Here is a 25087-nt window from a genome sequence, read left to right on the forward strand (position 1 = left end):
CATCATATTACACACACTTCTAAAAACCAGTCCCATAAATATGCCTGATTTTTTTCATCAAGAACCATTAATTATTCTTTGAGAAATCATCAAAAAAGTTGAACAACATCTTGCGATGTTTAAAGAAAGTCAAAGGAAATCCTGGATCTGCCCCCTGATCCAAATCCACACCAGAGTTTATTGTGTTCTTCACTGACCCATACCTCACCTTTCCACTAAGTGTTGTGGTGATCCTATAATCCCTGATCTTGCTCATAAACAAATGGACAGGGGTGAAGACATATCCTCTTTGGCCTCCTTAGTCATGACACTACGTTGCCTTAGTAGATGTAAATATCCACAAAGCAAATTGGTGTTTTCTCCAAAGTAAGATAGATCGGCCCCCTGTTCCGCATCAACATTTAATGGGTTCATTCTTGGGTCATGCCCCACATCTCCCAAAAATTACTTAGACATCAGTTGAGTATTTTTTGCGTAATCCAGCTAGTGACAGACAAACAAATGCAGATGAAAACATAACCTCCTTGGTTGAGGTAATAAGAGTATTAATTGTATTTCCACTCTGTCTTCAGAAATATTTGTTCAAAGTTAATGATCTGCTCATATCTGAATAATCACCTCATATTTCTTTATACATATAAATGTTGATGTCCAGATGCTCCGCACTACTTTTATAGGCCAGAGGCCCTTTGCAGGGATTTACTGGAATACCTGGTAATTCATTGACGTCTCCTACTTCACATCACCTTGAAACTTTGCCATTTTAAGAAATAGTTGCCAAATGATGTGTTTCTCACCAACAGATGCTAGAAACCTGTTGTGAGAGCAGCAGAGTTGAATCAGGCCCACACACAGAGGAAACCACCCACTGCAGATTGATCCACAAACTCTCATTTTTCTTCACCTCCCCCCGGAGAGTGGGCAGATCTGAGGAATGAAGAAAGGGACGTGTGTCTGTATCAAATGCTTTGCAGCCTCGTGCCAGGATTTTCATTTCATACCCTTTACACTCACAGAGTGAGCAGTATTTGTGCTTTCATGTGTAAAGGATTTAACCCCCAACCTTAAAAGAAGCCTTTTTTCAAGTTTATCTCTTAAGTTGATGGGTGAGGGATAGAAAACACACACTTGCTCCTCTGTAGTAACCTCAGGCCCATCTGGAGCTTCTCTGGATCTCACGTCATGGACAGAAGTGAGTGTTGAAGCCAGGAGACGGTGCAGATTTCCAAGTGAAGAAAGAAGCCGTGAATTTGTATTGAAAGGACAAGAAAAAAAAGCTGAATGGAAGAATGACTTAATATGATGAGTGCAATTAAGTGCAAGAATGTGTTTTCCATCCAACTGGGCCCATATACAAATTTCCACATTTTACACATTGCAACAACACCCGAGACGTGACTTTTTATGTGGGTGTGTGCATTAGTGTGTGCATTATCACTATGTGTGCTTGTGTGGCAGTAGTCACATTTGTTTGGTGATCTGATATGACAAAGATCATCCAAGGAGTTAGATTACATCAGCATCGCGCTGCACATCCTATGGATATTTATAAGTAGCGGGAGAGATGTCACCCACTGTGAACCGGAAGCAATCAGTCAGTCAATCAATACAATTTGATCTATATAGACCATATTCACAAATGACAATTTGTCTCATAGAGTTTAACAAGGTGCAACATGCACATGTGAGGGATCCCTCTGCCAGGATGGACAGAAGTGCAATACTCCTTAGCCCTACCCCTTCGTTTTTTGCGCTCGGCTGTGAAGGGGCATTATTGTCCCATTTCTCTAGTGGGCTACTACCCCTTTAAACACCCCTTCAGCCATAGTGTATTCAGGACCCCCCTAAAAATGAAGGGGTAGAAGAAATACTTTACAAAAGGACGAAGCGAATCAACATGGCGACCCCTGCCGGTAAAATGCTCATACATGTAAGTATGAAATCTTGCAAAAATAACCATGAAATAATGTTTAAATCCAGCTGAATATCCTTTTCTAATCCAGTAGCAAGTGAAAATGACCTTGTCACTGTGACAAGCGTTTCAGGGAAATTGCTATTCACTCTGTCAAAACAAGCATGTAAACGGTCTGAGTGAGATAAACGAGTAACGTCCATCACTCCCGTGTCCCGTACGGGAAGTTTGCAAAAAAACTGAATCGCTCATCTTATAACGTTTTCAGTTTAGAACAGAAGTTTCTATGGACAGGACTAAAGTCACATTGAAATAACCGATGTAAACACACTGACTGAATGTGCATTAATCAATCTGTCCTGTCTGTCCTGCAGTTGTCACGTGAAGATTTTCTGGCCCTCTCCCTTGTGGCTCTGTTCGGAGGGGACAATCCCAGTGAAGGGCACTTCATATCACAGGGTTGGGCCACGGGAGAGGAATTGGGACAGGGCATTAGTCTTTAGAGTAGCTATAGCCGGACCGTACTTTCAACATGCCCACTGCTACACTGACACATTATCGAGCCATTTTTGCTAACTAATAACTTATTCTACATTGGCCCAGGCCAGACATTTATATTTAGAGGCTGTTCTTCCACTATTTCACTTCTGAGGATTCTGGGAACTCAAATACCATAAAATTTGCTCCTCATTGACCTCGCTGTGGTTTCGGTTAGTGTGGTCACACAACAAGCTGTGATGCCAAGTTGGAACAGTGGAACCACCACCATTAAATGAAATGACTGGAGCTATACAGCTGTTAGCAAGGTTTAGGACTCTCCCAGAGCTTTATAATGCATAAAATGACCACATGAGCTTTATCAAATATACATTTTGTTAAATTACATAGCTCTGTAAAAGACCTTTTTCAGAAAGTAAATAGAAGAAGCACGTTAATAACATACATGTTGAAACTCAAAGCCAGTATATGAAACAGGCCTTGAAATTGGGAGTCATCATTTTCCTACTTAACATGTATTTTATATGTTATGGCTGTGTTTCATATGCAGTAAGTCTCCCATGACGACAGGCCATGACGATGTGACAGCGAGCCAGCATTCACAGTAACTGTACCCTTAAACTTAATGGAAAAGCTAAATGGAATTCAGCCATCATTTGTCTACACCTATGCTTCTCGTACTGTTACATGTCAAAATAACTAAAAATATCCCTAGTTCATTAGTGCTATTGAGAGCAATGTATCCAGTATATTAACTTGGATAAATATCTCTAATAAAATATTAATTGTCTCACACACTCGACAAAATATCTTTTAATAATATAATTATTTATTTCAAATTCTCTGAAATGATTCTCTCTCATAAGCAAGGACATTCATGTACAGTTGAGACAATACATGCCACAGGCAGGCATCAACATGTTCAATATTCAATACATAGAAACACAGCAATTTCTTTCTAGAAACAAAAAGAATGTTAAGGGTTAATATTAAAAAATATGTGACACCTGCCAAATAAATGGTAAAACATGATTTTTTAAACCCAACCTTCTATTCTGGTTATGCTTGAAAGGGTGTCACATAATAATGAAGAATGAATAATGAAGATATTTTCCACATCTTTAGTGTGGGATCTCCTTTTAATGCTTCAGGATACCAGACATACATCAATGTAGTGCTCTGAAGGAAACTCTATATTTGTTTCAGGTCTAAAAAAGAATACAAAAAAGTAATATTTCTATTCTCAGTGATTAAATAGAACCTTTTTCTGAAATGAAATGTGTCTATGTGTGTTGTTTTGGCATCAATTGACTGAATATGAGGGATAATTAGTTACTTTTGACCCATTTATATCCCTTTTGTCTTGGCACAAAATAAAACATTGATTCTGCATGGAATGTGAATTCAGGTTACTAGTAAGGGGAGGTGGACAAATACTGGCACATTAATACACCACATCAAACCACAGGCAGAGTGGCAACATAAATGCACCGTAACTCAACAAATGTCAGAAAATCCAACAACTTCTATTGCACACTAAAATTTGTTTTGGCTCTGGACATAATATAAACATGACTACAACATTAGCAAAGACTGCATCCAGTACATCCAGAATAGTACACTTCATAGACTACAGTTTTAAGAAGTCACAGTGGAAATCATCACAAAGGCAATGCAGGGATGCAGAATAGTGTTGATATGGAGAAAACTGCTGCTGCTCCCTCCTCGCACCTTCTAGTGGTCAGTGCTTCTTCCTCTACAGCCCTATAGATACATGGACCATCTGGATATTGTTTCTCCTGAAAACACACTAGTTACAGTAATACACGTCATATGTTTATAAATAACATTAAAAACAAAGTTAGCCTAGGGTAGCTACCAAAAAAAACACAACATAGCTAAAAAACAGACTAAAATAAAGACCTTGAAAACAGGGGGGGGGGGGGGGCGGAAATTAGATCCAAGTCACATGTTAATACTACAATAGACTGTAAATAAAGATGGACGACATGTCCCCACTTCCACCCACTATCGTGGGGTGGAGCCAGGGTAGCGAGGTCCCATTAAAACGGCCAATCACAAATCTGTGTCAGCTGTAATTCAGGACGTTTCAGCCCACTTTTACAGCATCAAAGAACAAATTAAACTTACTGATAAAAATAAAATAAAAAAAACATTTTTACATTAAGCAGTTTAATAAGAACTAAAATGATAGAAATCATCTTTCAAATTTGATTAATTTTGATCCATGTACCATCATTTACTATGGAGGTCCTATACTGCAGTCAACCACCAGGTGACGACAGAGACGCTTTGGCTTCACTTTTGGGGAGCTGCCATGTCGTCCATCTTTATATACAGTCTGATTCCTGTGTGCAAATAACTCCAACCCTGGGAAACTCACTAGGCAGCAGAGAAACCTTCAGTTCATCGGCCCTACAGCATATCTGATTGGATGGCGTGCCAGCGAGCCGTTTCTATTTGCCCCCGACTGCACATCTCCTTCCAGTGTCCCTGTCCCGCCTCTGAAGCATCTCTGCCAATCAGCACACAACCCAAAATGCTGCTCTTAGTGTAGAGGCGGCCCTGTAGATACACAGAGATAACTGCATTCAAAATGACAGAAATAAGGAGATATTCATTTGCAGCATATTAACACAGAGCTGCATGTCTGTTTTCTGTATGAAAAGGATGTAGACCGGGGTACCTGCATGATAATGAATTCAAGGATCAATGGCAACTGAGTGACGTCCCCAGAGGGCAGGTCAAACAGAAACGGAGCGTTCCACACGGGGCTTGGACCACTGACTCCTTTGGTCTCCTTGGTAGCAATGACTTTCCCATCCTGACGCAGGTTGATGACAACGTAGTGGTCTGTGGAAAACAATCACATCCACAGTCATGATTTTATCTATTTATATAATTGTTTTTCTTTTTTAGGAAATAAATGGTTTACCCATGTTGATCTAAACCCTCATAAACCTCTCCACTATCACTGTTGTAAATCAGCATCATCACTTGCAAAATACAATTTCCCCTGTAAATCCATTCTTGCATGTTAATTGGATTTGCAGAAATGAAAAAAACAATGTGCCACTGTCAGATAAGAATCCCGCCTCTGCAGACAGCACTTGTTTACACAAGTTTTACGAACCATTGAAATTCACAAGGAACACACAACGGACCACATAGCCTCAAACTGTCAGGTCAGGAGTGTGAAACTAAATCATCACAGTTGTTTTGTTTTTACAGGAGCTCCTGTTCCCTCCTCTCTTCAGCAGCATCATCACAGCTGAGCCTTTAAATCAGACGCAGTGAGATGTGATGCAGACAGGAGGGGAAATGACACTGGCCCGATCAGTTCCTAATCTGATTACACTACAAACCAATCACGGATCCGGTCGGAGTGACTGTTGCTGGAGAAACACAGGAGAATACCGACAAGCTGTTTACAAGTGTTTATGTGCAGTGCAACTTAAAGTACCAGCTTACTAATCTTAAATATACTAATGCTAATACAATGTATACTAATACATTAAAATAAATAACATAATAATATAATATAATAATATCCAAAAAGTGAAGTTAAAGAACTTGTAACTGCTCGATGAATTATAATGTGACCTCTTGTGGTAGTGTGAATAGTGACAGTTCTATCTCAGAGAAGCACACTCTTTAGTTTATTTGAAGAATAATTTTGTTTCTCAGAAAAAAGCATAATCATTTGATGTTGTCTCACCAGAAAACCACAGAGGGAGCAGCTCTGAGTGAAGGGTTCGGCTAAAGTTGTGTCTTTTATACTAAAATTACCAGGTAAATGCAGTTTTTTTTTAAACACGGGTAAACGCACTTATTAAGGCGATTGACTCCTTTCCCATTGCCAGTAGAGGAGTTTGCCTCTCTGTTTCCACCCCCCCCCCCGTGCATCATGTTTGATGCACAAATGCATTGAAAATTGAAGCACTCTCTCCTCGCTGTGTGCCAAAATGCAGAGTCATTTGACCCCAGAGTGAATGCTGATTGTATTCATTCCCATTGCAGACTAAAGCCAGATGTTAGTGGGTGTTAGTGGGTTTTTTCACTAGTAGAAAAGGTGTCCAACTTTCACACATCATGCTTGTTCACACCCCATCTGCTTCCAATAGTCAACAATGGTTCTTTCTCAACCATGACCACACTCTTTCCATAACAATATCCAAGTAATTTTAACCACTTAAACGTAACCATACCCGGACCACAGAGGAGGAACCATTTAGGCCTAATGTGCCTTTTTAATCTGAGGAATGGTGCAGCAGGTTGTCTTGTGGGTGAATCACATAAGAGCCTATTTTATTGCGTATGAGGTGTTCACCTGGAGCTCCTGGGATCCGTGTGAGCTTGGCCAGATTCTCAGCCTTTCGGACCATCACCTTGATGCGCTGGGCCAGCGTCTGGTACTGCAGCAGGATGAACAGTTGGCCCAAAGCCCTCGGCACACCCACCGAGCTCTTCCTGTGGCCCAACGCCTCTAGAGAACTCGCACTCTGAGGGTGGGAAGGAGACAAAAAGGTGACAGAAAAGGAAAGAAAATGTGAGAGATTTAGCAAGAGAGGGGGAAGTCTTCTTTCACCGAGCAGATATTCCCTTCATCCAGTGGGGAAAAGAACAAGAGAGTAGAGCAAGTAATGTCCGTAAAGTGCTCTATATGCTCGTCAAAATGTTTCTACAGTTCTGTAAAGTATTCTCATTTTAAGGATTTTTCCACAATATCATCTGTTTTTTAATCACGAGGTATTTTGGATTAACCTGCTGGATTTAATCTGCATCACATTTTCAATCCCTTACAGCTGATTCGTCATCATCAGGGTAAGTAGGTAGGTTTTGTCTCTGACGTGACCACCCGTCATACATAATAGACATTTATTATATTATATTTATATAGACAGAAATAGTAATTTCTGATTTGATGTCAGTTCTCATTAGCTTGCATTGTGATGCATCCGGTGAGTCACAGTCTGTCAGCTGGCTGAGTGTCGGCCCGCCGGCGACTCGCTGAGAGTGTGAAGGCAATTTCACCCAACAAGTGAGTTCCGCTTCACTGACTGTCTGTCACTTGCCCTTCGCCTCAGAGACCATCACTCACACTTGCACTGCCTTTTAAAGGAGGAGATGCTATTCTGTGCGCGCACACGCACGCGCATGCACGCACACACACACACACACACACACACACACACACACACACACACACACACACACACACACACACACACACACACACACACACACACACACACACCTCTAAACAAACCTTAAAGCTGCAGATAGAGATTGGTTTTTCAGGAAAGTTTGAAGTTGCCTGAGTTTTGAGCTGGTACTGCTCACGTACAGGCTGCTTATGGATGCAGCTTCCCAATTGTAATGGAACATTTTATTGTTGAGGTCTATTTTGTATGCAGTGTCTTATTTTTGGGGGCCTCTCTAACCAAGGATTGCAGTAAAGTGAGAGGAAGCTCACTTATTTAAGATCATTTGTCACATATGTGCTACGTCTCTCTTCAGCGGTAGATTCTCCCTCTCTCGTCTGTTTTGTCCTAATACGTCTTTTTCTGATCGATATACATGTTGTGTTTTTGTTTATTTAGTTTGAAATCTGTCTTGATGTTGGGAAGGCAGCGCTCAATGATGCAAAATTTTAAAAAATGCATTAAAGCAACAGTAGCAAGTCTGTTTTGAAAATGTAAGGATGATAACTACTTAGGTTAAAATGTACGAGTAAAAATAAAAAGTCGTCAGAACAATAAATATTCCAGTACTGATACTTCCCACCTCTGAGTATTTGTAGAAACCAAGGCAGAATTAGGAAACCAGATCACAACTGGAGGAAGGTACATAATATCTCTGTGAGAATACACCAACTGTCTTGGGGACAGACAGAGAAGACACATCACTGGTTTGGTGAGATGAGCCAAGGTTTAGATATATTTTTCCAAAACAGTAGTGACACATGGCCTCTGTAAAGTGGGGCGATTGTAATACTCCTTTTTGCAGGGACAGCTCAGATTTGGTGCATACATTTAACATTGCTAACATTTAAGAAACTAAAACCTTTCTGACCTCCTTTGAGGAGAAGGTACACATTAAGACATTTGCTCACCATGCCGTCAGTGCTGTGAAGGCTTTCTCTACACATAATGTACACCAGTGTTTTGTGGGAGGCAGCAGAGATGGTGATTTGATACGATATTGCCGAAAATGAAAAAAGTCACGTATTTCCAAACCCGGCACAGAACTGTAATGCATCCCTATCGCTACAAGATTTGAGACTATAACGTGGTATCTCGCTGTTCGACCAAAACATTCTTCTTTATATCAAATGTGAATATATAAAAATGGAAGAAACTGTCTAATATTGTGAGCGTATCCTCAGGCACGACACAGCTGGAAGTGAAACTTATTTTTAATGGGACTGTAGAAGTATGTTCTGCTGTTATTATCTGGTAACCCTGTTCCCTCTAGATATCTTGGGTTACATAACTGGACCCAGCAGACTGATTATGAGTCATCCAGTAACCTCCACAGGGGAAAACATGGTAATGCTGACAAAGTTCTCCCTGGGGTTTTACTTCATTTAACCTTCATTTATTTAGGAATCGCTGACTGAACATTCACACTGATTTATACGAGCTGCTCAATATACCGCTGCTCTTTTCTTATGCCCACAGTCCCCGTCTATCAGGCACTGCAGCAGCTAAGCAGCTTAGCATACAGTGGTATAATGCGTCCATTCAAATGTTCCTTTCAGACTTTCTCCAGATGCAAACCTTTCAGTCACAGATATAACTTCAAGGTCACTGCCACCTGCTTACAAAACAGTGAAATAGTGATGGTGACTGAAACCTATGTTATAAACTCAAATATAAACGTAACAGTCCTATATGTCAAGGCCTCATTACACAACCACTTTAAAATTCACTCAATCCAGAATTTTATTTGGATCTGCACCAAATTGCACGCATTAGACTCCACCTGAATTGTTCCTATCAAAATCCATGAATTATTAGTGACCTACTGTATATCACAATGTTAACGAAAATGTAAAGGGTTCTTCCCAGACCCAGGGAACATAAGACTACACTGATTCACCTTTTCCTCGTTCTATCGCCAGTGTAGCTGGATTCAAGATTTTACAGTAATTTATATTTTTATGTATTCCAAATGTTAATCACATTATCTTTGGCTCATAATAAAAAGCTGAAGTTGGTGGACAATTCAATGCCGACCGTCCTGACAATCAATGGCAGTGAGGTTGTGATCCAGCTCCTTTTGAGCTGAGACTGCAGTAATGCCAACGCCCCCTGTTCCCATGAAATACTGAAATGAGACGTGACGCACATGAATAAACAGAAATACTGTTCAGCTGGTCCATTTACACAGGTTACAAAACCTGGTGTTTTCCTATGAATCCAGGAAGTGGCTATATATTAAAAGATGGAGTCACTACTGCACAGCCTCCATACACTCACCCACTCTTTAAACAATTATCCGGTTTGCTAAGCAACCCGCGCTCTTTCACAGCAAACCTCCTGCTCCACATCCACACAGTGACACACTCTCACTGAGGATGAGGAAGGTGATGCTGGGTGTGTGTGGAAGGTAGGGAACATAGGGGTGGAGGTGTGTGCACTGGACACAAATTTACACATTACTGTAAAATGGTAGACATAATTCTGGCCCTCTCACCAAGCACACATGAACGTTGACTGACTGACCAATGTCTAGTGAAACATCAGGACCCCCTCCCATTAAAGGTCTGTTATTAATACCCTCTGGCAGTGTTTCAACAGAGCCGCAGAGGGCACGGCGTGGGCACGCTGCCAATTCGCTGCACTCTGCTTGTTTGCTCTGCAGCCACTAACAACCATGTCTCCATGACAAACATCAGTGGAAAAGTGGCTAATGGGAGAACTGATTAGATGCTACATTCCTTCATGGATAAAACATGATTATGTGCTATTTATAGGCCTGCGTGTGTAGTTTATCTATCTGTTAAATCAACTGAAAATGTCAACTTTGTTCAAAAGATTTTTTAAAGAAACAACATAGTACACACATTAAGAACAGGAAGAGAGGTCAGTCACCCAGAAGCGTAGTAATAGGAGTAATAATCCCAAAGACCCCCCCATCAGACACACAGAAAGTCCACAGTGCTCTAGTTTATTCTGGGACGCATGGAAAACTCAAGGACCCAACATGTCCACGTCTTAGCTCTTTGTTTTGTGTTTGTGTTTGACTTTGATTGCAGTCAATCTAGTTTAACATGCTTCAGGAAATCACTGTTCACAGCCAACTAATGTTCCAGCACGTTACTCCATGTGTAAACACAAATAGGATTAAACAAGTGAGACATGACATTATTTACTGAGGCTCATATGTGGTGGTAGGCACCTTTGAACAGAACCAGGATGTTTCCCTGTTTCCAGCCTGTATGCTAAGCTAAGCTAACCAGTTGCACATGGGTGGTGCAGCAGTGGTCAGCAGTGTTGCCTCACAACAAGAAGGTTCAAACCTGTTGGTCCTCCAGGCTGCTTCTGTGTAGAGATGTGACCTTCGAGGATGAAGCTGTGCGGCTGATGGATGAATATCAAACTCCTGTAAAGCATCTTGCATTTTGAGTTTCAACCCATTCTAATGAACTGTGTCTGGCCATCGCCGTAATGATTTCAAGCTCTGATTACAAGTTGCCCATTAACTTTGGTCAAGTTGTATTTAATCAATAAGGCTTTGGTGTAGATCTGGTTAAGGCATCAAGTTATGTGGGTTTTTGGATTCTGCCTGTCAGCTCTTCTACTTGACTGTGCAGACACTGCAGTGGTTTGACAGCCCAGATGCTGATGGGGTGAGTTTGGGTAAGAGTCGGAGGACCCTCACGCTGAAATCCGCCGTGTTTGGACTGTTTTTCATTGACCTTTTGATTGTTTGCTTATTTTATGCAGTTTTTAACACATCAAATCATTAAATACAATCACCATTTTACCTTTTTCAGCTTGCTTTTAGTCGGGCTGAGCTGCCTGGTGTGAGTGGTGGTGACGTCAGGCTCCCAGTCCATCTCCTCACAGGGCAGCTCCACCGCCCCCAGGGCAGCCTCTCTTAGGCCTGAGAAGTCCCTGCTGTAGACGGCCAGTCTCAGGGTGCAGGTGCGCAGCTCCTCTACAGAGCCCACCTGCAGCACAAAGCTCTGACTGTGGAGGTCTGGGCCGAGGCTGCGGCGCCGAGAGGCTGTCTGCTGAGGGGAGGGGCAGAGGGGAGGGAGGCTGGCTCGAACAAACACCCCACTGCGTCTTCGACTGGCCCCTGAGAGCCCCAGGATGCTGACGACCAGGGTGCCGCAGGCGGAGGAGAAGAGCAGGGAGAAGTGCAGGAGGAGAGCCGGCTTTGTGGGGATGGAGAGAGAGTTAGAGCCGTACTGTGATAGACAATGCTGCCCCTGCAGGGTGGGGGCTGCGGCAGCACCAGCAGTCAGTCGACTGCTCTCGCTGTAAAGAAAACTTTCACTGCTCACTGTGCTTCGCCGACCCATAGCCCGACAAGATTTGGACACCAGACTCAGCTTAGTGAGGGAGGGCAGAGAGGCTCTGCCGTGACTCTGAGGTTTTCTGGGTAAGCAGGGAACAGCCGGGGAGCTGAGGCGCCGTATTGGGTAAGAAGATCCACGAGACTGCACCAGCTCAGTTGATCTGGTGGGGCTGGGGTCAAAGGGCAGAGCAGTGACGTCATCCTTAGAGGGAGAAGAGCTGCTCTTAGAGGAAGGAAACTCCAACACGTCTCCATCCAGCTCCTCATACTGCTGCTTAACAGGCTGCGTGCATGGAGATGGAGTCAATGTTACAGTCACCCTCTCAGCAGGATGAGGAGACAGGAAAACTGCCTCCTTGTCCTCCGATGAAACACTCTTCCTCCTGCGACAGCAAAGGACGCAACCGAGAACCAGACAGTAGCAGAACACGGCCAGACCCACAGCCAGCAGAATCTGCAGGTGAACTATAGAGATAGAGGAAAACAAGGAAAGAGAGATAAAGTTGGTCAGATCATCACAAGCTGAGCAGAAAAAAGTAATTACAAAAGATCTGAGGTCATCTGACTCTAAACATTATCTTGTTGTGTCTACACTCTGCATCCTTGATGAGATTAAAGAGGAAATGTCCTGGAGTCATAATCATAATTTTATAAATTATATTGTCAGAGTCGCTGTTTTGATCCGAAGCAGGAGCAGAGAATATGAAATGCCTTGGTATCAATTTCCTCGGCAATCAAATTGTGTGTGTGTGTGTGTGTGTGTGTGTGTGCGTGTGTGTGTGTGTGCGTGTGTGTGTGCCTGCGTACGTACACTGGTTTTTGTTGCCTTCTTAGGGCCAGCCTCAACATTAAACAAAGCTCTGCCTAATGAGGCAAAACTTCATGTCTGAATGAATTGAGTGAACTGAGTGAATTGTTGTTAGGTTAATATTAGGCATTCATTGGTCATGGTTAAGGTTAAGAATAAAGTTTTGGTTAGGCTGTTCACAATGAATGGAAGTCAATGCACTGTCCTTGTATGGATAGATGTGCAAATGTTTGTGTGTTTCCTCCATGTTTGTGTGTTTCCTCCAAAATAGAACTGGACCTCCAAAAACATTAGAAGAAGCAGAACAGAAAGTTTGAGAAACTGCAGATTGTTTCGCCACTGTATGTGTGTTTGCTTGTGCATGTGTGTGTGGTCTAATCTCAGTTTTTTCTGTATCAGTAAAAGTTGGATAGACATTTTATTACACACCAACAATACACTTGCGTACCATTTTATTCAAATATCCTGACATACTGCTTGTAATATGTAACTACCATGAAATCGTGAATATCATTGGTTGTAGGCATTTGATTACTTTTCTGCGTGATATCATGACGGAGGTACAGAGACTGAAGCTGTTGACGCTGGACCCTGACGCTCATGTAATGTCAGACATTCAGGGTGTATTGAGATGACTCATCCACCACACACACACTGGAGGACAGTGGTGAAAACAAGGTCAGAGAGCTGTGAGCTTCAGCCTGTGACCTTAGTGAGGCAAACAACCAACAATTAGAACGACAACCATTTAATGAGAAAACCTAATGTTTTGAGGTTTAAATAGTATACATCCATATATAGATAAGGGGAGGAATGGTATGTTTTTTACTCATTAATAAGCCTAAGTTATAAGCTATATTCATTTGAGTGCAGCACATCATTGATAGGAACAGATTTATTGAGCTAAACACTGAGGATGCGACGTTAATAAAAGCCATATGTGAATCTGCACATCATCACAAGAGGCTCATCAGACAGTCAAAGCACACTGCAGGAGGTGCATCCTTAAATGATTAGATCACTATCAAAGCAAGTGTTGCTGCTATCACTGTCAGTGCCGATCCACCTCAGCCTCTTTCAACAGTGTGTGCAGGGGCAGGCAGCGCCTCAGCCTTCTCTAAGAGATGAAAGTACAGATTGGGCTGACTGCTGCAGTGGATGTTAGAGGAGGAGAAAGAAAGGGGGGGTCACTCTAAAATATGAGTCAGACTGACCAGCCACTGGACTCTGATGGTCGCAGGCCAAATGAGGTAATGATGAAACACGAGCGGAGCAAATTCAGCATCTAACACAGAGGGATGTGTCTGTTTTCTGTGCACACGGCTGCTGGTAAACTTTAATCATGCATGCAGTAATAACAACACGGGAGAACACACTGCAGTGCGGAGCCGATTCTAACCTCGGGCTAAAATAATCAGTTTTGTTTGTCGACATAACTCTTGGTCCTTGTTCATACAAAGTTATCTAAAGCAAACAGGACTGGGGACACCTTCCATGTGAGCCGCAAAAGCCTCACTTGACAGTGCATGTGCTTCTCTAACTGCCCCCTACCACTTTTACAGGACAAATTAGCACCATTATGATTCCTTAATAAAATCTCTGCCAGGTACTAATAGCTGATTTTTTTTTCCTGCAGTAAAATGCAGGTGCAGGCTCCACAATAAAAGCAACAATTTTAAACCAAACAAGAAAAATATGAGATTACAGATGAAGACAAAAGGAGTAAAAGTAAGAAACACACAGGCACTAGAAGATTTAAGGCTTCCTACCTCCCAGAGTGTACTGCGACATGGCCCCTCACAGTTTGATATGTTGTGTGGAGTTGAGTCAGTGTGAGTGCTGTTTATGAGAGTGCTCCACCGCCAGTGCGCAGGGACCTGAAGCCTTCCAGCCAATAGCTTCATCGGGTGACTGGGCTTTTGTTTCACAGTGGCAGGGAGGCAGAGAGGCTGCACTGCTCAACAGATCAACCTACCAGCGCTGCATGTGGAGCCCCGTCACTTTATTACTGTAATTAGGTCTACAGGTCCTATATAAGAGTCATGGTAGATAAATGATTACCAAACTGAAATGCCAAACAACTGATGGACACCTGTCACAGGGAAAAAATTGAATTTTAAATCAAATCAAATAATGAAATGAAATTACTTCTCCAGCAAATTGAAATGACATAGATACATTTAGGCAAAGCGTTTGGCAGGAGGGCGACAGGAAAGGAAGGCTGTCAAGAACCTGCAAGGTGAGAGTCATGTGACAGACGCGACAGATTAACTAATCTGGTGGCACGTCTGCTGCGGTTGTTGTCAGCTGACCGCCTTGTCGGGGAGAGCTGCCTCAACATTATCTCAGAGTACACACTTAGGTTTGCATTTTGATGTCTGTGACGTAGGTGGTTGCCTACAGGCAAAAATACCATAATGTTGTTTCTGGTCACAGCAGAATCATTATAACTAAAGAGCCGTCTAATTACAATAACAAACATCCTGCGCCCCCCTATCCAAATGGTAAATGGTCTATATTAATGTAGCACTTTTCTAGTCTTGATGACACAGTGCAGTTTTTCCATTCACACATTGTGCATCACTTTATCACACAGCAATCACACACAGCCGACACAGCCGCCAGGGACAAATGGGGCTCAGTTAGAAAAGCAACCGAGAGGTGACGCATACCCTGCTCATGTTGTACATAGGCTGCATACTCAGGCTACTATATACACACAATTTAGTTTTTCAATGTTCAAATTATAAAAGAATATTTATAAAGAATATTTATATTAAAATAGTTAGGTACCAAAAATGGCCCTTTTCATGTGTGCCATGGACCAAAGGTGCAGTTGCTATTAACAACTATGTGTCTCTGGGGCTTTATTTTCCCCATTATAAGGATTTTATCGATTTCAACATTATGCAGTAAATCAAAAGACACAAGTTGAATCTACAATAAATAGTTAACAATTAAAAATGCCCATTATGTAGTGCGTGCAGGTCTAAATCACTGTCGTGGATCTGCCTCCTACACATTCACCACAAGGTTGTATAACAGAAAGAGGTTGACTCACTCCTCACTATATACACAAAGATAAGATAAGATAAGATAAGATAATCCTTTATTAGTCCCACAATGGGGAAATTTGCAATATTACAGCAGCAAGAGTCGGAAATAGTATGTAAGTAATAATAAGTAACATGCAATACTTAAGTGTAAGGAAATTTAAATGGAATAAAAAGAATTACTGTATATACAGTGTAAAAAAAGAACACAATATGTGCAGTGTGAGAATGTGTAGTGAATGGATTGCACATGAGCCAATGTATTGCACAGACAGAATGAATATTGCACAGTTAAGAGAGTGAAACCAGAATTAAAGGGCAGTCCATAATGGGTGTGTGTAGTTCTACTGGGAGCAGAGCTGATTGTACTGTCTTACTGCTGCAGAAGGGAACGACCTGCCTATAGGCGACATGTGTTAACACACACTGGCTCTTTTCCTCCGTTAAGCTTTTCATTTATAAAATGTGGAGTGTGGTTTACAGAGAGCTTCGAATGAAAAGTAGGTGTATTTTTTATAAAGCATAACACAAAATGAGTTTTTTTGAGAAAAGTAACTATCATCATCACAGTATTTAAATATCATTATCAGTCATCTTAATGGGGATTTTTTAAATTTACATAAATGGCTTGGTACAAATTGTTAATGCTGAATGGATCTTCAAAGTGCTTATTTACAGATTATATATATATATATATACTGTATATATATATATATAATATCCATAAATAGTAACTTAACACAAGATCTGGATCTCTTGCTGAAAAGCACAACAGTGATTTAAGTATTTAACACAATGAGTTTACCTCATTATTTATATTTGTCTATTAGCACCCGCAGAAGATTGAAAAGCCGTACACATGAACCAGGATCTCGAAGGATCTCAGACTAAGAGCTTGAAGCTCAGTGGTGTCACGTGTAGAAACAGGTGAGGACCTAAATGAAGACACTGCCAGGCACACAACAAGGTAGAATGAAAGGAGAATTGAATCAAACACACTTACAGTCTTTTGGAGGTGATTGGCCAGCACTGAAAACTTAAAACTCACAGGCAGTAAAACATGAGAAAAACCTCAGGAGGAGGAACATGAACGAAACAGGACTGAACTGAGGACCTGACAAACACAAAGGGAAACCCAGGGGAGGCCACACAGGTGAGACACATGAGGACAGGTGCACAGACGAGAGGGGAACAGGAAATAGATAGGAAGTGAAGCAAGAGGCACACAAGGAAAGACATTTCAAAATAAAACAGGAAATGAAAAACTCAGTGCAAAAAGAGGTGCCAATCTGAAATTCAAAATCTAAAAGTCCAAAACAAAGTGCAACACGATGGAAATTCTGAGTGCATGACATAAATAAAAACACAAAAAGGGTACGGGTGTGAGGAGACCCCAGCTCTGGAGCTTTCGACCTCTCCCCTGTGGGAACTAGAAGTTGATTATGTTCCTGTAGTTTGACACTAAAACACTTTTACACTTTGATGAAAAAATTGTAATGTTTGTATTTTTCCTTTACAAATAGTATATATTTTAGGTTCCCATGTGTCAGACTAATATTGGTTCATAGTCTGAGCTTGGGACAGCCAAAGGCTGTAGGTCTGTATGTGCACTGCAACTTGTGACACATAGAATCAAGGTTGGAGAGGTGGAAAATCATATTAATTTTTGAATGTATAGGAAAGATTTAACATATTATGTCTACTTTTGTCATTTTTCTTATTTTCTGGGCCACACCTCCATTTTCATCAACCTTATTTCCACCACCAACAAAAAAGAGAGATAAATTTAGCAACTAGCTGGTGAACATAGAGGAAGACGCAGAAGCTTCAGTATTTTCAGCTTTAAATAGGAGATGAAATGACTTGGTCTCAACACCCTGTCATGTTCTTCAACCTGTTGAGGCAAAAAAACAAAGTACGTCCTTAGAGCCTGTGAACATGAAGTGGAATAACACCCTTGTTGGCAAACAGTGACTATACATGAAGCCTGGGCTGTGTTATGCTATAAATATGGCTGTCCCCGGGCCAAAAGGGCTCATATATCTATAAGACGTATGTCGCTCCAGATTAAACCAAACACCACCCCAGGTCACTCCCTTTTTTTTTGCTTTTGCTTAGGCGGGTCAGATATCCACTGGTTTCAATCTAGATGAATGAGCCCCCATCAGTGGGTTGAGCTTCAGAAATCACAGCAAACCTTTCAAGATAGATTTCACGGATGCTTCTGGAGGTTAACGCCAGACCTCTGTATGTATTGATATCTCAGAATAACTATGATACAGCCGTAATAACAGGCTTGGGTTGTGTATACAGACATTTACCCAAAGACGACAAGGTCTTACATTGTCGGTAAAAACCCATTTAACCTGCTCGGATTGGAACGTGATCCCCTCTGTCCTGGAGGAACCATACAAGCTAAGTCTCCCTGTTGAAACTCTCCTGGCTTCACCGGATTGAATTGAAAGGATCATATTAAAGTTCTTGCTCTTGCAAAGGTTATATAACCTTAATTTCCCTGTAAAATATCTTTCCTTCCCAGCAGGAAGTTTGATCAGTGTCAGTGTTCATTACACTGTTACCAGAGCCACAGTTTGTTTGTTCAATCATTTGTTTGTTTGGAAGTAGTTTAACTATAATTTCTTCTCCAACGTGCTGATTATTATTTCTATAAAACAGAATCTACTTATCAAGTTCCGAAGAAACTGTGCTTCTAGTTTTTCAAATGTTCTAGATTGTTTTCATTTTTCAGAGTGGTTGTGTGTCAGTCGTAGAACTAGTTGCTGTACACTGTAGATCACATTTACAGTAGATATTTGCATTTGTCCTGCAAAGAAACAGCTCGATAGATTGTCAGTAATATCAACTTTCCTCACCTCTCCTCCCTCCAACACACACTGACATGGACTGTAACGACAAATACAACTTTCTGTGGCCACTAGACCGACAGAAATTAAGCAATCACATTGTGCATTGCGGTTTAATCACTGTTGACCTACACACTGCCTTCAGTGGCAATTTGGGGTTGAGTGTCTTGCCAAAATACTTTGGCAAATTGGAGGGGCCAGGGATTCAAACAACTGACCTTAGTGGATGACCCTCTCTACCTCCACACCAACACTTGCATTTATTAAAGTGTCACTACCTTCCAAATTTTTGATGAAGAGGACCTGGATGAGGAGCCACAGCAGCAGCAGCACTATGATGCCTTCGATCATTCCCTTACAGCAGAAAGAGACGACCAGCTGCCACACAGGATGGTCGGGCTCCTCCTCCTCCGCTGCGCAAGGCATCGTCTACTGTAGGAAAATATCTGTGGGAAGGTCGTGATCAAATTAGGTGACAAAAATAACCCGTTTGTACAGATGAGGTACATGTAGTTTGTCCTTTTGATTAGCTTTGAATTTAAAGTGGACTTTGGTTTTATAAATGTCAGAGTCTAAGATAAAACATAAATAAAAAAAACAACACTTAACAAGTCCATCATGACCATACACTTCTCAATATCAAGTTTAATAATAATAAAAGTTATTCAGAAATGATCGCTTTCTGGATCATTTACCTGGAGCCACAAACAACTGGACTCTGGCCCCATTACTCTTCATTTGTCAAATCCCACTCCAAGTCCAAAATCTGTGAATAAGCAGACAAATACTTGAATTGTAATCTACTTTACATCGCAGGAAAGGAAATGAATGATCTGCAGGAATAAAGTCTTTTCTGAATATCTTGCACTTGCAACGGTTCACTCACATGATTTGAGCATCTTCACCCAGAGTCAGCATCCACTGCTGTGTTGGTCTGATTCAATCCTTATGAGTAAGACTAGATAACTGGTTTAATAAACTCCTTTTGTTCTTGTCCATGGAGTGTCATGAGAGTTGGTGGACGCAGCTCTGTCACCTCTGATTATTTACTGCAGTGAGCTTTCTGCACATGTGCTGCAGCATCCACTGTATTCATGGAAAACTTCCAGTCAGAGCTGCAGTGTAGTTCAGGCTGCTCGATGAAAGAACACACACACACACACACACGCGCACACACGCGAGCGCGCGCGCACACACACACACACACACACACACACACACGGATGGATTTGAGCAACATACTCACTAAGTTTTGGGCAAATCGTGCCACAAGCTCAAGAATACACAAGATCAGTGTTCATGTTCTGATTTTAACTGAAGATATAATATCAGTATTTCCGCCAGGCCCATGAGAAGTGTCCACACTTATTTGTTGTTTTTCCCCTAAATGAACCCCAGAGACGGTTGAGATCCAAATACTCTTAATAACATCTAATAAGTGGATTAAACAGAATGTAATAATCACATGTGACTTTACAAACTGAGGGAATCATTGGGATGTCTTGATAACAGTAGATGGTGTGTTTAAGTGATGTGGGACGTCGAACCACATATTTGATGTGAGCCGTCATCAGCATTTTAAATATTTTTTTATGATTTCTTAGGTGACACCATTAATCGGTCATATTAACAGAAAGAGCATATTTACTTCTTTAGCTGAGGTAAAAGTGACTTTCACCAATGAATCCACACTGCCCTCTGCTGGATGCACTGGTAGGGAGCCCATTCTAGGGTTAAGAAAACATCTAATCATACAATTTAGATGAAACACAATAGTGAAAACATCACCAGAATTATTTCGTATTAAATTTCTGCCAATAGATCCCTGTCACCTGGATCTAACACACTGGACCTTTTCACATGAAGTGAACAATTACTAATTATTACATATTATTTGTTTTACTTTTTTTGTATTTATTACTATTATTATTACTACTGTAAGCTATTTTATTTAGTGACTTTATTGTTGAGGGTTGATGTGTAGTTCCTGTTGTAAGCGGGTTGTTAAGGGATCCTTATTTTGAAAGGGGGTTTTAACGGAAAGGGGGTTCTGTGAAAAGAGAAGTTGTGAAATGTGACGGAGAATAAACGGGTGTGTTTCCCGAGTTCATGACCCTCTCTCGTGTGCTTTTGCATGCAGATTAGAATCGAACAGGCAGCCTCCTGATTAGAGAGAAGCGATCGACGCCCACAGCCGCAGCTCGTATGTGGAGCTTCTCTCCCTTGTTGCAGTGTTCCATCTTCAGGGCTTCAACATGTCGCTCCTCTTATTTCTAACGTCGTCTCTATTATTCTCATGTCTGGACAGTTTGACTGAAGCCCACTCAACGCATTTACCGAGGAGGGTGTTCACAGACAAAGGTATGGACTATTTCTTTTTTTTGTTTACAAACCTAAAATAGTTTTAACATCGCGATAACGTTAAGTTGCAGTCAGAAGAGAACACGTTGTTTTACTATGTTTGATTAAATACCAGAAAGGGTGTTGTCTTTCTCCTGGTGTCGTATTCACAGGCTCTAAATTCTAATTGAATAGTGCTTTGTACTGCAGAGGAATATAAAGCAGAAATAAAGTGTAAATGGTGGGAGGAAGTGGACTGTGATAGTGAAGCAGTTAACATCAGAGGAAAATAAACATAAACAGCTGCAGTGAATAATATTCAGACTTTAATTCTGAGAAACAGAGAAAATGAGCATTCCTTCTCTAGTAAAATATCAGTTACTGCCATGTAAACTGAAGATGAGGAATAGGAATAAAAAGCTGGTGAATGAGACGTGAGGTTCAGCATCAACACCTCTGCACTGCAGCTCAGTAACTGATATTGACTTTAGGCATATATTTACGGTGGCCCTGAGAGCTCAACGCACTGCAACTTAAGAAAACACATGCAAGTGGACAAAACACAAGCAAAGTAAGAAAACATCTTCATCAATTTCACAACACAACACAAGACATTACAGAAACGCGCAGCAAATACAGAAGAGCGCAGCAAATACAGAAAACGACAACGGAAGTATCTCCAGAGGACACCTACAAGTGATGGACACGTCCGCTTGTTGTTGCTGCCGCAGTTTGGAGTTGTTAAAGTCGGTGTCCGTCAGTGATCTTGGAAAATTTGCTAAACTGTAAACGTTTTTGGTTTATTTTAATAAATAATGAACTTTATTACTGCAGATGTATCCGGGGCCGTATACGATCTCAAATATCAAGTTGTCTTTAGAGCGTCATGACTCCTCTGGTCTGAGCGAGAGACATGCCGTGTTTTCCTGTTAAACTGAATAAACAGCGCTAACAAGCAAGCCCCTGTTCGTGAGGCAATGTATTGTCCATATTGTGCAGGGGTAGGAAACCTTTACTGTCAAAAGAGCTCTGATCTCACTTTGCGTCTCTCCGAGCGAGTGAGCGGGGCGGAGCCCCGGGGCCAGTGTGTGTGTGTGCTATTTGGGAGCAAAAAACAAAAAACAAAACAGTGTAATGTATGTATGTATATTCTGTCTAATTGTAGAGATTGCAGTTAAAAGGTCACCTGTACCTGGAAATCATGCACCTGTACGGATTCTCCTGAGGGGCAAAACTACACCGAGATTATGAAACTTACTGTTACAAAAATGTATTTGACCAAGACTTTACTGCAGTTACAGCAGCAGTGTGTCCTGAAACCAACTAGTTAGAGCCAGTGCCTCAGATGTCAAACAAATATTTTGTGACCTGTCTTTTACCTAAGCTAAATTTGCGTTATACAACCTGTATGTTTCGGTGCCTTTGAAATTCACATCAATATTATCCATGGTGCATTGCAGAACACAGTAGTGGTGTCACAGATTTGAAAAAAACACTGTACAAATGCAAAGTTACAATGTCACTACCCTAGCAAAAATCATATAGCTCATCTATAGCCAAATACTCTTGTTGTGTATATATGATGTATGTATGATGATATCCTCCAATAACTTTCCTTGTAATGCATGCTCACAGGATGGATGATCTAAGTGACTTCTTGAGACAGAGAAATGTTCCTGAGGAAACAATAGAGACCCTTGAGCATGAGAAGGTATTTAACTTCAAAAGCAGAATATTTGAGTCAAACAACTGTTCTTTTCATGACAATTTTTATTGCTTCTAAATTATTGTCTCTGAAAACTTTTTTAGTATTTTCGTTTCATTAAACTGTAGACAACTAAATATTATCAAAAATGATTAGGTTATCTAATCATGATTACTCATTTTTAAACAATTCCTTTGTCCATGTTTAGATTGATACCAGCACCATACAGCTGATGACAGATGAAGAATTAAAGATCTATTTGCCATCATATGGTGATCGCCTAGCAGTGTTAGGATTTTGTAAGAGGAAAGAGAACAGCCAAAACACTCGAAAATCAAAGCTTTTTGAGCGACTGAAACAAAAACTGGCCAAAAGAAAACCTTGTGATGAAGGAGGCAGGAGCAGAAACCAAGGGGAGCCCTCACAACCATCTCAGAAAAGAAATGCTCTGAAGACAATGAGAAAAATAGAAATAGGATGGATGCATTCTGATGATGAAAAAGAGCCTTTCAAGCAAGTGAGAGCCAGACGAGGAGGTGGAACAAGAAAAGTCAACATTTTAAAGGATGCTCAGAAAGGGGAGTTGATGCAGGAAGGAATTAAACTGTTTTTTCCAGACGGGAGAAGTAGTCTGGGGCCCTTAACAGATTTTGAGTTAGATCTCAAAGATTATCAAGAGGTGACAGTTGTCGATGTAATTACAGTTGGACAATTGTACACTGACACAAAACTCCCTCTTCTTAGGTTTTATTTGACCACACAGAAAAAAACGATCAACCGTCCACACAGCACAAGTTTGGCTCCATCTTTGGAGAGACAAGAGAGCTCTCAGAATCAGTCCTCCACTTCTTCTCTCAGTGTTTCTACAACACCCCCATCTAGTACATTTGAAACACTCAACCCTGAAGTGATATTTCTTGGAAACACTACAAGTGATGACAATATTGACTTTGTATTATATTCCACACAGGATGTTCGTGAGGATGTTTTTGAGAGCAGCGACGTTGTTTTTGTAGGAGACTTTTCTGAAAATGAGCAACAGAATTTGGATGACACACCTGCCTGTTTCACCACAAACCACACCACCCAGTGAAAGAGTGAAGAGAGTATTGGTTGTTCATAGAGGGCAGGTACTGCCAGAGCTCATGGCACATTTCTGTGATGATGGGCTTCAAGATGTTGACATCAAAATCCAACTTGTACTGCCAGATGGAACACATGAGATGGCGTATGATGATGGAGGAGTTGTGAGAGATTGTCTCTCAGAATTCTGGAATGAATTCTATGACCAATGCGCAACAGGAAATGCTCTTAAAGTGCCTTTTCTAAGGCATGATTTTGGACAGCAGCAGTGGGAGAGTGTAGGTCGAATAATTGCTTTTGGATGGGCGAGGGAGAAATATCTTCCTGTGAAGATCACACCTGTCATATTAGAGCAAGCCACCTTTGGATATGCGAAGAGCGATGTAGTGGAGAATTTCTTCAAATACATGCCTGAGTCTGAGCGTACAGTGTTTGAATCATGGAGATCAGATTTTAACAGTGTTGACCAAGAAGAATCAATTGAGATCCTGGACAACCACAGCTGCAGAAGGATCCCAACAGCCAATGAAATCCTCCAGGAGCTTGCCCACAAAAGGCTTTTCCAAGAGCCTGCCTACGTCATTGAACAATGGGCAAAAATACTCAGCCCGGCGGTGCTGAGCCTTCAGGACCTTACAACTGTATACGAAGCCCTGCAACCAACTGTGAGAAAAGTTGTTAAGTCTCTCACCTTCCCAGAGACAATGAATGTCCACCAGAAGGACATTCAGAAGTACCTTACCACATATTTGAGGAATTCTGATATGCAGCATCTGTGTTTGTTCCTAAGGTTCTGCACAGGGTCAGATCTATTCCTGGGGAAAGAAATTATTATTGATTTTACTCAGATTCAAGGTTTTCAGAGAAGACCTGTGGCCCATACTTGTGGCTGTGTCCTGGAGCTGTCAGTCCATTACGACAGCAACCCTGACTTCAGCTCCGAAATGAACAAGGTGTTGGAGTCTAATGTGTGGGTAATGGACATAATTTAATCTAGTCCAGGGAGTTTGTGTGTGTTTATGGTATTCACACACAATTTCAATGTAAAATCTTGTTATTTCCTTGTATATTGTCAGTGACCATGCATCCTCATGTAAAACCTAGAATAAGACTGAAACAGTTCAAAAGATAGCTCTAAAGACCAACTGTCCTGTTTGTTACCTAGATCATTTGTTAAGGATAACACCATAAGTCATAATAGCATCATGCCATTGGAGATCAAGGAGGGCAAAGATGTACGTTTAAACACATTTTGTTGGCACTTTTAAG

The 25087-nt window shown here is 41.3% G+C and overlaps 2 protein-coding genes across 2 annotated transcripts; one reads left to right on the forward strand and one right to left on the reverse strand.

The window, feature by feature from the left end:
* Positions 1 to 3217: 3217 nt before the first annotated feature.
* LOC117755121 (synaptotagmin-5) lies at positions 3218 to 20375 on the reverse strand. Its single transcript, XM_034574656.1, has 6 exons — positions 20339 to 20375; positions 14543 to 14802; positions 11427 to 12430; positions 6762 to 6933; positions 5118 to 5284; positions 3218 to 4996 (listed from the first exon to the last, which is right to left on the reverse strand). Exons 2-6 carry the CDS (start codon positions 14562 to 14564, stop codon positions 4847 to 4849), a joined length of 1515 nt encoding a protein of 504 aa, XP_034430547.1. The 5' UTR covers positions 14565 to 14802; positions 20339 to 20375; the 3' UTR covers positions 3218 to 4846.
* Positions 20376 to 23136: 2761 nt separating this feature from the next.
* Positions 23137 to 24866, forward strand: LOC117755147. Its single transcript, XM_034574699.1, has 2 exons — positions 23137 to 23594; positions 23644 to 24866. The coding sequence occupies exon 2, from the start codon at positions 23767 to 23769 to the stop codon at positions 24808 to 24810; it is 1044 nt and encodes a 347-aa protein (XP_034430590.1). The 5' UTR covers positions 23137 to 23594; positions 23644 to 23766; the 3' UTR covers positions 24811 to 24866.
* The last annotated feature ends 221 nt before the right edge of the window (positions 24867 to 25087 follow it).

Source organism: Hippoglossus hippoglossus, chromosome 3 (assembly GCF_009819705.1).
Source record: "Hippoglossus hippoglossus isolate fHipHip1 chromosome 3, fHipHip1.pri, whole genome shotgun sequence".
NCBI lineage: Eukaryota > Metazoa > Chordata > Actinopteri > Pleuronectiformes > Pleuronectidae > Hippoglossus > Hippoglossus hippoglossus.

What these genes read in the sequence shown, in the direction of transcription:
- LOC117755121 (XM_034574656.1), bottom strand. Translation starts at nt 14,564, where the DNA reads ATGTCGCAGTACACTCTGGGAG. An exon ending in ACGGATCCCAGGAGCTCCAG is followed by an intron (nt 5,285 to 6,761) that starts GTGAACACCTCA and finishes TGTTTTCCACAG; the next exon opens with ACCACTACGTTGTCATCAAC. An exon ending in TTGAATTCATTATCATGCAG is followed by an intron (nt 4,997 to 5,117) that starts GTACCCCGGTCT and finishes GTGTATCTACAG; the next exon opens with GGCCGCCTCTACACTAAGAG.
- LOC117755147 (XM_034574699.1), top strand. Translation starts at nt 23,767, where the DNA reads ATGAGCAACAGAATTTGGATGACACACCTGCCTGTTTCACCACAAACC.